The sequence below is a fragment of the Oncorhynchus nerka genome, linkage group LG18, assembly GCF_034236695.1.
Source record: "Oncorhynchus nerka isolate Pitt River linkage group LG18, Oner_Uvic_2.0, whole genome shotgun sequence".
In the NCBI taxonomy this organism is placed as follows: domain Eukaryota; kingdom Metazoa; phylum Chordata; class Actinopteri; order Salmoniformes; family Salmonidae; genus Oncorhynchus; species Oncorhynchus nerka.
The window spans coordinates 54,263,936-54,280,908 of NC_088413.1; the positions used below are offsets into that span (position 1 = coordinate 54,263,936).

A 16,973-nucleotide genomic window follows, 5' to 3' on the forward strand; every position below is an offset into this window, starting at 1 on the left:
GAATGGGCTAATTAACAAAGGGATTTAAAAGTGTTTTCTAAAGTTGATTATTATAATTATATTATTAATATTGTTATTACTATTATTATTAACAGTAGATAAATCATGTTTTGTTATTTGTATTACTGCTGTTACCATGATAACTATCTAGTAATCCTTACTTTTAATGCTGTTAACAATAATGTCAATGCTATAATATTATTTGTAAAGGTGATTAACTGTTTTCCTTTTTCCATATTGTTAAACAAAATTAATTTGCAAAATACATTTGCTCACAAAAATGTTATGAATTGTCGACCATTGTATTATTTTTTACCATCTTCATTGCGAGACTTTTATTTTGAAGTGAAATCGCTGTGGTCACGACCTTATTCCTTCTACGTCTGGTTTATTCTTGCTGGTAGAATGTAGGTGGGAGACACCGGTAGACACGTGTGTTTGGGTTTTTCCGCAGGACAATAGGGTCACTTTTGGTATTCAAATTACAGAGATAATCTACAATAAATATTTGACAAAAACGTATATTACACTAGATTCTATTACCAAACTCTGTGCTCTTACGTTGGCTGTAGTTGGTTCACCCAGACAGACTGTGTGATTTTATGTCGATGACAGCAAAGTTTTAGTTGGGAAATATTTTATCAAGGCCTTGAGGAAAGATTCCGCTCTTCCCTTTTTAACAGAACCTGCTCTTGCTACAATAAAAGGGATGCTCCTATACAACAGGCGCATGCTTGATAACATTATAATAGGTCCTCAAAGTTGCTGAAGCTTTCATCTGATGAGAGATTGTGGAGGTATGACACTGGGCACAAGAACTGGTGGGTTGTTGATCTGCAGTGACCTCTCAACTATGGTTGCCTATTTGGTCATATTTGACCAATCAATTAATTAATTATGCATCATGGGGATATCAGTTTACTGTTTGCCTGTTTTAACTGTTACCATGGCAGAACTTCATTAATTATTAACCATTTTGGTGTCTAGGTTTCTTACTCAGACCATTTTGGACTTAGATTTGACATGTCAATGAAAATTAACAATAGCAGAAGGGTATGGCTTAATCTTACAAGAATGCATTTTACTTCACTGAAAGAGAGATGTTGACCATGTAAAACATGTAAAACACCCTCTTGCGTTCTAATGGAGGGCACAACCTCAAGACAAGACAAAGAAAAGGCTCAGAGAACTGTAAGGTTTCGGGTGGCATCTGCAAACAGTGGTCGCATTTTAACTGAGGTTTTCAAGGATGGCACATTGACATTGTGTGGCTCAGTGACAGACTCGGTTGACTCGGACTGCACCAGCAACTCGGAGAGCGAGCAGGTGAGCTCCCCACCAACCAGTGAGGCAAATGGGCATCTGTGTGGGCTGGTGGGCACAGCGCCGGATGATTGTGGGAGTGATCCGGATGACCTGCTTATGTACGCTAGCACCAAAAATGAGCTGCTCTTTAGCAACAAGCGCATTAATATCTGCAGCAAGAATGGGACTGTACGTGGTGTGAAGAACAAAGTCAGTGCAGGTCAAGCGCTGTTCAACAACCTTTCCAACCTCTCCAACGTGTATACAGTGAGTAATTTAACAACGTTATATTCCTCATAGCTATCCTAGCAGACTTGTGTTTACTTTAGGGAAAAGTCACACAATGTCAAAACACTTCATCATGAGACTTTTGGATCATGCTTGATTTAGGGCATCAGGAGACTTGAAAGCAGTATAAAACGTCAATGTATAAAAAGCGGACTAAATTAATAATATATGAAAAAATTGTTTCAGTAAAATTCCCCTTTTATAACAATTCAACTTTCTAGTCACACTTTACAGTGTGTTCCTAATACCTATGCAATTACAGGGTAACTACAATGAAGGTACACATTGTTACAGTACTTACAACAGCATTTATCTGTTTCTTTCTCTACCTGCCGTCTTGAAGGGTAACCTGCGTGGCAGCCGACCTCATCTGAAAAAAATACCATGGGAAAAAGATGATGGGAACTGAGACTGGGTCTACTGACTCTGCTGGCTATTATAACACACAACCTTTGGTCTTCAAGATTTGTGTTTATGTATTTACTTCAGGGACAGTCACACTAGGCCCAGTGTCTCAATTACTCCTCCTGGTCCCTTATGATTTATGACCTGAATGGTTGAGATAATAGGGAATAATCAAGCAATCCTAAATCCAATATAGTAGAGATCCAAACCCTATAGTTATGAACAGACTAATCCTCCAAATACACCATTATTCTAGAGGCTGTGTAAATCAGCTATGCCAAACCCTGTATTGGACATGTGCTATTGAATGGATGAATTCAAAATAAAAATCTTAATGTCCTACAAATCTGTTTTTGATCAGTGAAAAAAAACACTTTCACTCAAAGTTACAAACGTACTTCACCAAGGAAAAGTTATCAGAATGGAGCATAATATTTATTTGCTGATGTTTATAAATACTTTCTAAGGTTAAATGTTTTTGTAAGTGGTCTGCTTTGTGAGTGTAAATTAGATTAAATCATTTAAGACTGTATTCTTGGAAGAACAATGCATTCTTCATATAGTAAAACCATGCTTAACCATGCTCTTGCGCTATTGTATTTTGAAGACTAAGAACCATGTAGGTTTGTACGTTTATACACGGGTAATAATTCTAGCTTTTTCTTTAATTTTCCAGATGAAATATATATATATTTGTACCTTTATTTAACTAGGCAAGTCCATTTAGAACAAATTCTTATTTTCAATGACGTCCTAGGAACAGTGGGTTAAGTGCCATGTTCAGGGGAAGAACAACAGATTTTTACCTTGTCAGCTAGGGAATTCGATCTTGGAACCTTTTGGTTACTGGTCCAACGCTCTAACCACCTGCCGCCCCAAATATGTTATTCTCAATGTATGTTTTTTCATATCCTGAATGTATGCTTTTTAAGACACAAGATACAGTGAATTATACTGTTAAAATCAATCTTAAATAAAGTTTTATAGCTTTTCAACATGGTGTTCGTTAGTTCCATAATTTCAATTGAAGTCAGTGTTGCATTTTGACACAATGTAACATTTCAAATTCCATTTATTGGCACATTCCAATGCACAAATGTCAACCAATTACACACCCAGATGACATTTTTCACAATGTAAAGTAATTCCTATGGAAAAACTGAGCCTCATTTTTTTTTTAAATATAGGAATTCAACAAACAAAACTCCATATATAACTATAACTCAATACCAGACTGACACCCATACCAGACATGTATTGCCCAATGTAGTGCTTCAGAAATTGGATCTCTGTTGACAGTCAGTGACAGTAGTGGCCTTCAGAACACTGTTAGCAAGGCAAAGACTCCATAGAGCAGGGCACAGGGGTACGCTAACAACAGCTGCTGACCCTCCATAGCCAGGGTGGAGATGAAGATCTTGGAAGCTGAGAGACTGCACCAGCCAATCACCAGCAAGGCCAGGGTCGTTCCGATGATCCCTCTGGACGTAAATCAAAAGTCATATTTGACAGAACAAAGGACATGACAGAACATAAATCAAGATGAGCAAACTGTGTTTTTCTACACAATATTATTTAGGCAACCTTTTAATTGTTTTTGGACTGGAAAGGCCTACTCGCTGTAGGGGAAAGACGGCTGCAAATGCAGATAGTGCCACAGTGGGGAGGAGGCGGTAGCCCAGCACGCTGGCTACACAGCCATAGGACACAGTCAGGGAACCCATCAGGGTCAACAGGGTATAGATCATCATACAGCCGATGGTACTGATCCCATAGACATAGCCAAAGTGGGATTTGCCTGCCTATATAAAGAGTAAATACATTTTGTTACAGTACACTTTCAGTACAATACATGCACAGTTACATACAGCAAAGCTACAAATATTTTTTATCTGAATAGTAAATCATGATGACTTGGGCTGTGAAAACATGCAACACACACACACACGTGGACATAAGCTGCTGGGGAGGTTCTTCACCATGAGTAAAGTGACACCCAGAGCGATACAGAACAGAATAGGGTCAGGTCGGTCTCATTCATGATGCTGCCATCTGCTGGGATCATAGGGTTCAGCACTGTCAACGTCTTCTGCCATATGTGCTCAAAATTCATGCCAATCTCTGCACAAATACACATCATATGAATAAAAGCAGATGTGAAGATGAGAAGACCTACATTTGAAGTCAGAAGTTTACATACACTTAGGTTGGAGTCATTAAAACTCGTTTTTCAACCACTCCACAAATGTCTTGTTAACAAACTATAGTTTTGGCAAGTCGGTTAGGACATCTACTTTGTGCATGACACAAGTAACTTTTTCCAACAATTGTTTACAAACAGATTATTTCACTTATAATTCACTGTATCACAATTCCAGTGGGTCAGAAGTTTACATACACTAAGTTGACTGTGCCTTTAAACAGCTTGGAAAATTCCAGAAAATGATGTCATGGCTTTAGAAGCTTCTGACAGGCTGATTGACATAATTTGAGTCAATTGGAGGTGTACTTATGGATGTAATTCAAGGCCTACCTTCAAACTCAGTGCCTCTTTGCTTGACATCATGGGAAAATCAAAATAATTCAGCCAAGACCTTAGAAAATCAATTGTAGACCTCCACAACTCCACAAGCAATTTCCAAATGTCTGAAGATACTGCGTTAATCTGTACTAACATTAGTACGCAAGTATAAACACCATGAGACCACGCAGCCATCATACCGCTCAGGAAGGAGACGCTTTCTGTCTCCTAGAGATGAACGTACGTTGGTGCGAAAAGTGCAAATCAATCCCAGAACAACAGTAAAGAACCCTGTGAAGATGCTGGAGGAAACAGGTACAAAAGTATCTATATCCACAGTAAAACGAGTCCTATATTGACATAACCTGAAAGGCCACTCAGCAAAGAAGAAGCCACTGCTCAAAAACCACCATAAAAAAGCCAGACTACGGTGTGCAACTGCACATGGGGGCAAAGATTGTACTTTTTGGAGAAATGTCCTCTGGTTTGATGAAACAAAAATAGAACTGTTTGGCCATAATGACCATCGTTAACTGTACTTTAACTGTACTTACTCATCCTCATCCAAATAGATGGCCTATTGCGCTTCATTCTTTGGTCAATATTATACTGACACTACAGCAGAAAAGGCATGCCAGATATTCAAACAGCAGGTTTCACTCAAACTGCTAAGGCCAGATCATAATTAGTTACTGGGATTGCCTTATTGAGTTCAGATTTCAAACCTTGAGGTAAATTCTGAGCAAGACCTCCTGTTATGTTGTCAGGGGAGAGAGAACATTTGAAGTCTGTGTGGGGGATGTACAAATGTGTAAATAGTTTCCTCTATTTGAGCTGGGGGCATGATAACCCCAGAGAAGTAGACTAAGTAGCCCACTTTCTATCGAATCTATTTCTTAATTTCCTATTCTCTATTTTCACTCCTTTTTCTAGGTATAGTAATATGTCTTACGCAAATTAAGCCAGTTGCAGAAATGCAATGGTTTTGGATACTGGGTGCTACTGAACAGAATTAACCATTTCCACTGTTTACATGGCTCTTATTTTGAAGGATTTTTAAACAGCTTAAATCGGATGTTTCTGGCTCAACATGGTTTAGACAGTCATATGATTTCCCTGTGGGCAAAGCTGCTTACTTAAAATAAAAAATATATAATAATTTAAAAAAAAGGGGTAACAGTGGATTAGCATTCATACATTTACAAGGTAGTAATACATTTACATTTTGTTCTACATATGAAAAACAACCAAGTCCAGCTAACTAGCTAGCTACCTTGCTAAACCTAGTATCAGCTGGAGATAAATTAACGTAAACTCGTACATCGCATTGGTCCATACAATTGCCCTTATTTTAGTGCCCCAAAAACGTAATACTTCCAGATCAACTGTAATGTCAATACCATTGTAAAGCACAATTTCTCCCCTTTCCAACAGAATCAATTACATGACCTAAATGCTGCCCATTTCTGCATAATTCAAGTAGGCAATGAGCCCCGTCGGGCCTTTTTAAAAATGGCGGGTGGGGAAGCGAAACTAATGCGTGATAGTGAGAAGGAGAGATGTGTGGGAAAATTGCTTTTTTTCACTCGATCTGTCCAACTTATCACCTTATCGCCTCTAAAATGTAAATAAAACACTATAAAGAGTTTATATAATGTGTCATTACATACCTATTTGGAGGTTTGTGCCACATTTGAATCGGGTTTTTAGGGCGGTGCTAAAGTGATCTTAGAAGTAAACAGCGGCTTTGAGAATGATGATCGCATGCAATGATGACGGAAAAAATGACTAGGTTTCCCCCCTTACCCCCATCACTGTCCAGTTCTTGTTTTTAAAGGATGATAGAAGTGCTACACCTGGTGGAGAGAGATTGTAAGACAGAAATAGTTGCTTTATGTGTGCTGTACGTTACGACATGACACGTCAAGATGTAACGGAGGGTCAGTTTATTCAACTTATCTCCAACACTATAGAGCCATTACTATGTCAATCACCCCTTGAATAGAAACCTAGTTCACACCCCCACGTCAACACAGTCGCTACAGTCCCATTAGTTTTCTTTATAGCCTCGTTTGAATGTTGCGGTTGTGCACATTTGTACGGAATGGGGTGATTTTATGTTAGCTGTCAATGAAATAGCAAGGAAAGCTAGGAAGAGCATAAAAAGACCTGCTGATATTCTCAACATTTACAGACATTCTTACCATAATTCAGTTCTCTTCTAGCAATTGACGGTGGAATAAAAGACAACATTTCCACCACGGCTGATGTAAGTAGAAATTATTTGAACACAATCATTGATTACATTAATCTCTAGCTATCTGATGTCATAGCCAGTTGCTACACCAGTGTAGTAGCTACCAGGGGCACAATTTCCCCCCCCCACATTCTGAAGTTGCATTTTTGTACCCCCCCCAGCTATATCATTGGAATGTGATACAAAATGAGGCAACAGTGTGCTTTAGGACATCCCCAAGTGGTAGGGTAGGCTTTTTGGAGTGTTTATGTGACAAATAAAAATAATAACTATGCCTCCCCCCACTTCTAAAACCATAGTTGCACCCCTGGTAGCTACCTATCTTGTCTCTATCTTGACACATTTTGCTGCAGGACTTGAAGAGATACTTGTACAAACTGTTACCAATGTATGTTTGTTTGTTGTATGATTGTGTTCATTATGATTCTTCTGTTGCTGAAACCTAATATTGAAAAGTGAGGTTCAGTAGTTTGAATTATGATTAAGGAGTTGTCATGTGCTCTTTTTCTCCTTATCCACCAGTGTTGAGGGTCTTCATGCAATCATAGTGACAGATAGGGATGGTGTCCCAGTTATTAAAGGTAGGTCCTCCCTCACACCTGTGTTTTCTTCTAAAAGCTAGGTAATTTAGTTGACCTTTTTTTCTTGTCCAATGTGTTGTGCTCAGTGTACCTGATGCATTCTCCTTCAGTGGCGAAAAATAATGCACCAGAATATGCTCTACGGTCAGGCTTCCTCTCCACCTTTGCATTGGCCAACGACCAGTGTAGTTAGCTAAGGCTCTCTAAAAACAAGAGTATCATCTGCTACTATAACACATACCAGGTAAATAAAATCTGGACCTAACATATATAAAGGATGTAGGCCTGGGGTGGCTTGGTGATTAGTTGAGTCAGGTGTGTTGTGCTGGGCTAGAACAAAAAATGCTCCTCAAGAACAGATTGAAAAACCCTGACCCATGTCCCTTGTTATGCTGACAAGCTCACTTTTTTCCAGATTGTGCAGTTTAACCGGTTACCATTGGTGATCAGTTTCATCGCAAGCAGTAGTGCCAACACAGTTAAGATGAAGATCTCTACTTTCTATCCTCTGCATGAATGAAGACAAGTACAGCATTCTGAAGTGTTATCCAAACTGTTGTTGTTTGTAGGTTTGATTATCCGTCTGGAGAAGGAGCTTGTACCACTAATCGAAGAGCTATGGCAGGTAGTGGAGGTTGCTTAGGAGTGTATCACCTTGACAGCAATGGGACTATTCTGTGACGGAGTCAGTCATGAAAAAGGATCTACATGAAACTATTACATATTTTTAATATCTCTATCATGCACACGCACCCACACATACAGAGAGCTCTGTTGCTGAAAGATACAGTACATGTTAGTGTCATGATGCTGTGTTTGTTGCCTTAATTTTCTAGTACTTGAATGTAACCCCTTCCTTTGTCATGTTTGTAATTAATAAACTGACTCATCTGTTGCTCATTTCTCTATTAAAATAAATATTTATTCACAGTATTTCTGTTACATCTTGTTAAGTAAAATTAAGATCAAGTGAATGTCAACCAGTGAAAGATCTAGAGAAAAGTGAAAGATCTAGAGAAAATAAAATTCTTGGAGGAACTCAAGTCTATCGCAAAAAAATATGATTAGATCCAAAACATTGTGCATGTCCTGAAAATTACATGGTCATTTTTCGATGGTCAAAGAGCCCCATTGTCTTTTGTCTTGGGTTACCAGCCAGTCATCTGTGGAGCAGAAAGGATCTCTGAGGATAACATGAGTGATAAGTTACCAGACTTAAGGTAATTTAGTTCACTGTGAGAATATGCCTCTTTTGGCTCCTCCTCTTCATGTTGTCATCTTTCTTTTCTTATGTGTGACTGAAAACAAACATTCATTTGTTAGGCTATTTTGCTCTGGCACTACTCCCATTAGTTAAGCATTTGGATTAAGGTAGCCAGTTCAAGCTTTGTTTCTGTTTTATACATTTGAATAGTAATAGTGGATTATGGGCTCACCAGTTTCCATCGTATTATCTTGATCCACTCATCTGCCTCCACACCACTCTTGGCACACAGATAAAATGTCCTCTCAGGGAACACCAAACTAAATAAGAGACAGAATGAGTATTAATGCTAGGTTTAATATCAACAGCTACAGAAAGAGACCCAGCAACAAAATAAAGTAGCTGAGTGGAGGTTAGAACTTCTCCTGTCATCACTCTGGTTGCACTTCCTCTTATCTGCCACTGCCATCGGCCACCATGATCCATATTTTATATTCCTCTGTAAGCGGAAGTGAAACCAACAGATATGTTTAAAAATGCCCACTGAGGTTTACCAAATTCAAGATTGAACAATGAAACTAGCACCAGTCGCAAAAAAAAAAAGCTGAAGGGAAGGCTGACCTTTAACAGCAGTGTATTGTAGTCAAAATAGTATTATTAATTGTTAGTCAATAGTCTGTAAAGGCCTTAATCACGAGAGTTGGTAGGCCCACTCTTGGCTCAGTGGATTTGAGCTCTCACCAGAAGCAGTTGACCCTGTCCTTGGAGTAATCAAACTGGACTGCAGAGCATGCTGTCAGATCCAGGGTGCGAATAGGCTCATCAAACTAAGACAGGAGAGCAAATGAGAGATGGCAACACCATCCTGTCACAATCACTGACAAATAAAATCTAGCCATTCATGATATTACATCTGCATCATAAACCATGACTATCAGAGGCATGGTTTCTACTCACCATTTTGTCCTTAAAGTATTTGAGCTCATTTCTGTTTAATGTGAACCACCTCTGCTTCCAGTTCTGAAAAAACAAAAACAAATTGAAAGTCTTTCAACCAGAACAACAGTCCACTAAACCTGGTCTGTACAGCTGCCTATTTCTCTCACCTTTATGACTGCTCCTAACTTTACCAGATAGCCCTCCTTTGTTCCAAACTGTGAACAAAATCATTTAAAAAAACAATATCTCATGAGGTTTGTGATACTTGACCTAAGTAATTATGTTGTTATGATTAACCCATGTTTGCTTCACTAATAAATGAGCGTGTGGTCATACCGATGGAGCGTTAGCCACCAGGTCGCTCTCTGTTCGTCCTGTCTGCATGGCGGTGTGAACCCGCACAGACTCATAGATGGACGGTTCTTCTACATGCCATGGATATGGGCATTTAAGGACAATGAGGGTACCTGGTTGAGTGAAAGATCAAGGTTCGGGTTAGTCTTGAGGTTATACCAAGGGATATATTTCAGTCATTGAAAATATAAATAAACAGCAGGGAAATGGTTAGGTTTAGACTTTGGATTCAGTAAGGTCTGAAGAACTGGTCTCAGCCAACCTGTCTCACTGCCCAGCAGAGGCTGGTTGGCAAAATGGCTGACAAAGTCCTGGAGGGACGCAAACTCATTGAAGCCAAAAGCGTATCCACTGCTTTTCCGTGTCACATGGAAATGTTTAACTGAATCCTTGGCTCTGTATAAGGAAAGAAAAAAGCATGTGGTGAATGGGAATCCATCTGAAATGGGGCATGGAAGAGGGAGGGAGACGTTTTACTTTTTAAGAGGGACGGGATAGGTAGGCCAACCTGACAGAGAGGGCAAAGCTGCCAGGACCCTCATGACTGTTTCGGAGGAGATAGCTGCCATCTTTTCCATTGGATAGGAGGAGAGCTTCAGCGGCATGGCGGGACAGGTCAAAGTGGTACCAACTGGGAGAGGTGGAAGACAGACAAAGACAATCAGAGTATAGCATCTAACAGACATGCATCACTAATGTGAGTGGTGAGCAGACTCATGAAATCTTTAGGTTACAACCGTAACCCCGGTTTTCTGATAGTATGAGTGAGGTATTTCACTTATGGGATACCCCCCAGCGTATTCGTTAGAAGCCTTTATTACACTACGCCAGCCATGATTGGCTGGATGTCGAGACGTGTGCGTCGGGGAAGATTGTCCCTCCTACCCAATAAAGAAGGCCTAATGCAGCATCTCTGAGTCATTCAAAAATAAGCAACACCTATCCCTCGCTCATGCAAGGAGGGTGGTCTGGTGAAATGCCTCACTCATACTATCAGAGAACCGGGATTACTGTCGTAACCTAAAGTTCTCTTTCAAGTATTTGTTTTGGTATTATGGAATATACTGACTTCTGTATTAGCAGACAAGCTTATCCTGACGACCGACTGCCCTGTGCGATATTTCACACAAATGGGCTTTGCCCCTCAGAAGATCCTACACGTTAAACAGTAGGCGCTAGGGTCGGTGCAGTGACGTCGAACATATAAAACTTTGCAAATGTATTAGGCGAAGCCCAACTCGCTGCTGAGCAAATATCCTGGCTAGATATGTCCTTAAATAAAGCCCAGGACATAGCCATTCCTCTAGTAGAATGAGCCTGTAGGCCAGCAGGAGACTGAAGACCCTTACTTGTGTAGGCTAAAGGGATAGCCCCCACTATACAGTGGGACAGATGTTAATTGAGTTCTTTACCCGTGTGAGGTTTCGCCCAGGAAACAAACAACTTACGAGCTTCTCGGAGGCCAATGCTAGTAATAGCACGGTCTTAAATGAAAGCTTCTTCAGTTCCACCTGATCCAAGGGCTCAAAAGGTTGTTGGCATAGAGCATCCAAAACAATTGATAAATCCCATGACGGGTCAAGCTGTTTGGATACCGGACGCAAACAACGTGCACCCTTGAGAAAACGGGTGACAAGAGGGTGTTGCTCCACTGTCGTGCTCCCAAAACCCACATGACAAGCCAAAATAGCTGCTAGATATACCTTAATAGTAGAAAAAGCATTTCCTTTTTCTAATAATTCCTGTAGAAACTTCAGGATTACCGGGACAGAGCACTGGAATGGCATTGTCTGTGATTTAGTGCACCATTCCTCAGACATGAGCCATTTACAATTATAAAAGGGACCTGGTAGATGAGGCTCTAGGACTCTGAATAGTTGAAATTACATTTTGGGGAAGCCCGGCAGTGTTCAAGTTGAACCATTCGCAGGCCAGGTGCCAAAAGTTTTGGGTGAGGATGGAAAATCTCCTCTCACGCCTGTGGGGAGGGGTCCCCACATATCCGTTGACTGTTCTGCCCTCCTGGGTCGCACCCAAACCAGAGATAAATGCGTCTGTCGTGACTACTTTTCTGGATAAAACAGTGCCATCTGGACACCCTGTGACAGAAATGTCCGGTGTCTCCAGGAGTGCAATGCTACCATGCAGTCTATGGATAGCTGTACACGGTGATGTTTGTGACGTATGTGACGTATTGGGCTGAGACCTAGAGAAGAGACCCAGTGTTGAAACACTCATATTCAAACATCCTAATGGGATGACTACTAAAGCTGATGCCATCAAACCTAGTAGCCTCAGGCATGTTTTAAAAGAGACCAGGTTCCCTCTACGAAACATGCTAGGCATTCTTGGAATGTTCTTATATGTTCCACTGAAAGGTGAGCTTTGAATGAATCCGAAACTAGGAAAGAGATTGGAAAGAGGAAAGAGCCTAGGAATCCTTGGAAAGAGATTGTCTGCATGGGAAACAGAACGCTCTTTACTGTGTTCATTCTGAAACCTATAAATGTCAGGTGTTCCAATAGAAGCTGACTGTGTTTTAAGACTTGGTCTTGGTTGCACGCACAGCAGCCAATCGTCTAAGTACGTCATCAGCAGAATGCCCCTCTCTCTGGAGCTATGGCTGCCTCCGTACACTTCGTAAAACACGAGGTGACAGTGAGAAGCCAAAAGAGAGCACCAGAAATTTGTAGATTACGCCTTGAAAAGCGAACCTGAGAAATTTCCTGTGAAGAGGGTATATTGAGATGTGAAAGTAAACGCAGTGGCTTTGCTCTGGTGGAACAATTCTTATTGCCCTTTTCTCTATTAGCAATGTGATTTCCTCCTGGAGTACACACGCTGATTCCCTCTGAGCCTGAGTGTATATAATTCCCTTGAATCGAAGCGGAGTGATAGCGAATTGTAGTCTGGATCCCCTGTCTATCGTTCCCTGTACCCAGATTGACATGGTGCATGCCCGCCAGTTCTCTCTCCGCTCCAAGAGAGGGCTGACCGGGCTTCCCCCCACAGATGGTGCAGCAGCACCATCTGCCAGGAGAGGGTGTAGGACAGTCCACAACGCACTTGCATGTCCGGCTGGCCCGTAGCTGGAGAGCGCTTATGTGGCCTATCACCACAGAAGGAATGGTAGCCCCCTCTGATGGCGTTGTGGCGAGGCACCCTGTTTGTTTTGATTTTGTGAGAACTGACTGCGCTCTGTAGCCTGGTTGCGCTAATGTTAACATTTTTAATGTGAACTGACATTGGGGAGTGTTTTAGACAAGACGGGGGGCCTTGTAGAAGCATCCACCTGAACATGGTCTCTTCTACTCTTTGGGCTGTAATCTGTGACCACCGACTTGGACCCAATACGCTGGAAAGAACACTGAGGTGCCTGGGAACTTGCATCCTGGAACAAGCTTAGAATTGGCGGAGGAGATTGCCTCTTTGGTAATGGGGACATTGCTAGGCCATACCAGTCTTCCTCCTTACCCCTGGGTGGGGTTTGGGGCAGGCTGTTTCCTTGGTGCCATGGGTGGGACGGGAGGGTTCTTAGACCAGGGGGCCTTAAGGGTCCAAGGTTCTCTGCTGCCCTGGGCTCTTGAAGGTCGAGGGGGGTCGACCTGCTGCAGCCTGGGCGAAGGTGTGGCGAGGCACAAGGGAGGCACTGGGCTGTGTCTTCCTGGGCAGACAGAGCTGGAGGGCTTCACCCTCAATCTTTTTCTCCTCGCACCATTACTGCATCATCTCGATGGTGGAACCGTAAAGGTCTTTAGGGTCTACTGGAGCATCCAGGATCTTCAGTTTCTCACTATCAGACACTGTGGATAGGTTGAGCCATCTAGCCCTCTCCTGGGATATCATGAGCCCAAATCGCTCTTCCTGACACCTGGACAGTGGCTTTAAGCAGACGCAGGTTGAGATCTGTGGCAATACAGATCTCATCCCACAGATCAGGCTCCAGTGTGACTGCTAGCTCATCCTGTAGCTCAGCTTGATATGCCGAGAGCATGGATGCGGCGCTGAGAGCCCTCACTGATGTGACGCCCGACCTGTAGACCTTCTCTGTCGCAGAGGACTGGAAGCGCTCATACTTGGTTGGTAAGGTGGGGCCAGTCGAAGTCATGGAGGACTTCTGGCTGGGGTGTAGATGGGAAGCCACCAGGGGTTCGATGGGGGGCGCATGGGCAAGCCCAATCCCTGCCATGTCAACACAGTCCAATCCCACCACCTTGGACAGGGTTCTTGAAGGAGAAAGGTGTACTCCAGGCACAGGTAACCTCCTCCAGGCATTCTGGGAAGACTGATAGTAATTGCCTGACTGCCCGTTTGGCTTTGGGTAGCATCTTACTGGGACGTGGTCTCTGCTACTGCATTGGGCCCAGAAATCACCAGTTTATTCGCAGTGCGTTTGCACACGTCCCACAGGTCCACGCCGAGAACTGGTGGAGATGGCGCCCCGCCTGCATGTCCGGTTTTGGATTCCCGGCAGGAGGCTTGGTTTCCTGGCCTGAGGGGTTGAATGAGTCTTCGTCTCCATTCGATGATTCCGAAAGGAGGCTGTCGGAAAACCCTGTGGAGTCGTTATCGTCTCCAATCTGGAAGCCTGGCAGGGAGGCCGTAAGGTCGTTGCTGGAGTCCTCCAACAGTGGGGCAATGGCATTGAGCTGGTCACCCCAGCTAGCGCTAGCCGTCGCTTTACAATTCCCTGTTTGGATATCCATCACCTCTGGTGAGCAATTGGGGACACCACCCCCCCATGTTAGGGTCCTGTTGACTCAGGCTAGCTTGGCGTGCCATCCTGCGACGGAGGCTCTTCACAGTGAAGAGGGCACAGTGTGGACAGGAGCCAGTGAAGGCTTCTGAGGCACGTGGCAAACTAAGGCAAGCGGAGCACACAGACTGGGTGTCTTTAGCCGATATCTTGTTTTCACAGGAGCAGATTCGTGCCGGGAGCTTCTCCTCGTTTGTGGTGGGAGATGCTTTTGTCACCATAGCTTGGATGCTATGTTTTTAGCTGTCACAAAAAAACTAGCGTGGTAGGCTAGTCCGATAACCCACTAATCGCTAGCTTTCTCCGTGGCACTTGTTGTGATGGCCAGATACCATTTCCAAAACAACAGGTTAGAAAAGATAGCTTGGTGTAGCTAGTAAAACTTTTCTTGTCGAAGTAAAACCACAAAAGCTAGCTAGCGTGGTGGCTAGCTTGCTAACGACTAGTCACTGTTTGGATACAGCTTACTTGGTCGTGAATGAGTTAGCCGTGTCACAGCTGTACCTGTTCCTCCCTCAAATAATTTTCCTCTAACTATGGTGAAAGAAAAGGAAAATTGTCACCACCGCACAGTCCCGAGAATAGCGCCCAGTGAGCGAGTTGTAAGCTCACGTCTGTGGACAGTTTAGCTGGTTCTGGAAAATGCAGTCGTGTCGAGGTAAGCTTTCTGATGAAAAGCGAGAAGAGGTGTTTGAATAACTTAGAGATGCTGCATTGGACCTTTATAGGACAGGAGGGACATCCTTCCCCGGCGCACACGTCTCGAAGTCCAGCCAATCATGGCTGGCGTAGTGTAATAAAGGCTTCTGATGAATACGCTGGGGGCATATCCCATAAGTGAAATATCGAAACGAGAACGTTGTTGAGTCGTTGAGAGAACCACAGCAGACATGTCACTGGGTGTGAAGAGATATACCACTAAGGTGCAACAGACTAGCAGGAAGTGCATGTTAAACCCAAATAATTATTGGCAAGAGAAACATGCACACTGTAAGATCTGAAAAGTAAAGTGCCACCATGTAATGAACAGCTGCAGTGTGTGTGTAAGAAACACTGACCGATTGTTCTCAAGTGACTTCACCATGCAAAGGCACTTTAGAGGTCACTTCATGGTTTGACCCACTCCTGACTTTAAGACAAAGCTGTTGACCCACAAACAAACAAGACAGCTGCAGAAAAAAATCACTGTAACTAATGTGGATGTGAAAGTTGGGTATTTGCATTGCAGATGGCAGAGTCGTACTTATTTCACACTTCAATAAACTCAACGCCAACGCCTCTGCACTAGAATAGGTACAACAGAATGTCATGTAGTGAGAACTTGAATATTTATTTTTCCTTTATTCAAAGGAGCAGTTTGGAATTCATACAACAATAAAGCGATCACCCCACTACTTTTGGGGTAAAGGATGGGGCTAGAGTTAGATAAATGTAACCGCTCAAATTAATCTACGGAACTATGGCTGCAAGGACACACACCAGTTAGATAAAAAAAAACGGTTTTTTTAACCATGTTTTGAAACTATACCGTGTTTATATTGTTAACAAACAATGGAGTAAAACAAGCTCATATATTGGGTTCTGGTGGGGTAGGGTACAGTTGTAGTAGTTTATATTAGGCATTTAAATGATATTCTTCAAGATTCAATGGCTTTATATCATGCATTTTTAAATTGAGGTTGAAAACAATACTATGCCTAAAGGGATTTCCGTCTCTAGAACGCCTTTCATATATTGACCTAACGTTCCTTCCTGAACAATGCTAAAACGCACTGCCCATGAAGAATACTTTAATTTCCTTTTGACCAGGTAGGCTCCAAAATAAGATTTACGAATAGGCAAAATTATAATTAAGACATTCTTACCCTAACGACTCCAACTCATCGTCGACACTTGGCGTATCACTGTAGTAGCTCATCGTGTAAACGATGGCAGTTCACCTGTGCGCTTCTCAGTCTCCACCTGTCAGGTCACCGAGTCGACTCAACATTCTAAAAGCACAGACCGAAATCGACACACCGACTGATCAAAATAAAACTACCATACGAGGAAGTTGTCTCGGCTGCTGGCTGGGAAGATTAAATTAGGCATGCTACGTCATTCCACAACAAAACAGAACATACTGAAAGCCTACGGTATGGCTGTGCCATAGTGATGTGCCCACTGCATCTCAAAAGTCCACAGCTTGCTTGTAGGATTACATTGTTCTTTACATTTCAAAATAAATAAAGTGGTAGGGGGAGGAGGGGTTGACTTAGACCCCTTAACCCTTGTTCAGAATACTAATTAAGTAGTTTGCTGGCATATAATAAACCTCATTATTGTACACAAATGTACATGACATTTGACAACACTAAGTTTAA

The 16,973-nt window shown here is 42.4% G+C and overlaps 2 protein-coding genes across 5 annotated transcripts; one reads left to right on the forward strand and one right to left on the reverse strand.

Moving 5' to 3' along the window:
- The first annotated feature begins 1,017 nt into the window (after positions 1 to 1,017).
- Positions 1,018 to 2,987, forward strand: grxcr1b (glutaredoxin and cysteine rich domain containing 1 b). The gene is made up of 2 exons (XM_029688691.2): positions 1,018 to 1,572; positions 1,937 to 2,987. The coding sequence occupies exons 1-2, from the start codon at positions 1,144 to 1,146 to the stop codon at positions 2,000 to 2,002; spliced, it is 495 nt and encodes a 164-aa protein (XP_029544551.1). The 5' UTR covers positions 1,018 to 1,143; the 3' UTR covers positions 2,003 to 2,987.
- Positions 2,988 to 8,254: 5,267 nt separating this feature from the next.
- Positions 8,255 to 16,756, reverse strand: dapp1 (dual adaptor of phosphotyrosine and 3-phosphoinositides). 4 transcript variants are annotated; one of them, XM_029687917.2, is made up of 10 exons: positions 16,476 to 16,754; positions 15,669 to 15,752; positions 10,363 to 10,485; positions 10,117 to 10,250; positions 9,837 to 9,967; positions 9,668 to 9,715; positions 9,519 to 9,581; positions 9,303 to 9,388; positions 8,794 to 8,881; positions 8,255 to 8,655 (listed from the first exon to the last, which is right to left on the reverse strand). In XM_029687917.2, the coding sequence occupies exons 2-10, from the start codon at positions 15,692 to 15,694 to the stop codon at positions 8,632 to 8,634; spliced, it is 723 nt and encodes a 240-aa protein (XP_029543777.1). In that variant the 5' UTR covers positions 15,695 to 15,752; positions 16,476 to 16,754; the 3' UTR covers positions 8,255 to 8,631. The 4 variants fall into 4 exon arrangements, with proteins under 4 accessions (XP_029543777.1, XP_029543776.1, XP_029543775.1 ...); XM_029687916.2 differs by having other exon boundaries at positions 15,669 to 15,779; XM_029687915.2 differs by lacking the exon at positions 15,669 to 15,752 and having other exon boundaries at positions 16,476 to 16,750.
- Between the last annotated feature and the right edge of the window lie 217 nt (positions 16,757 to 16,973).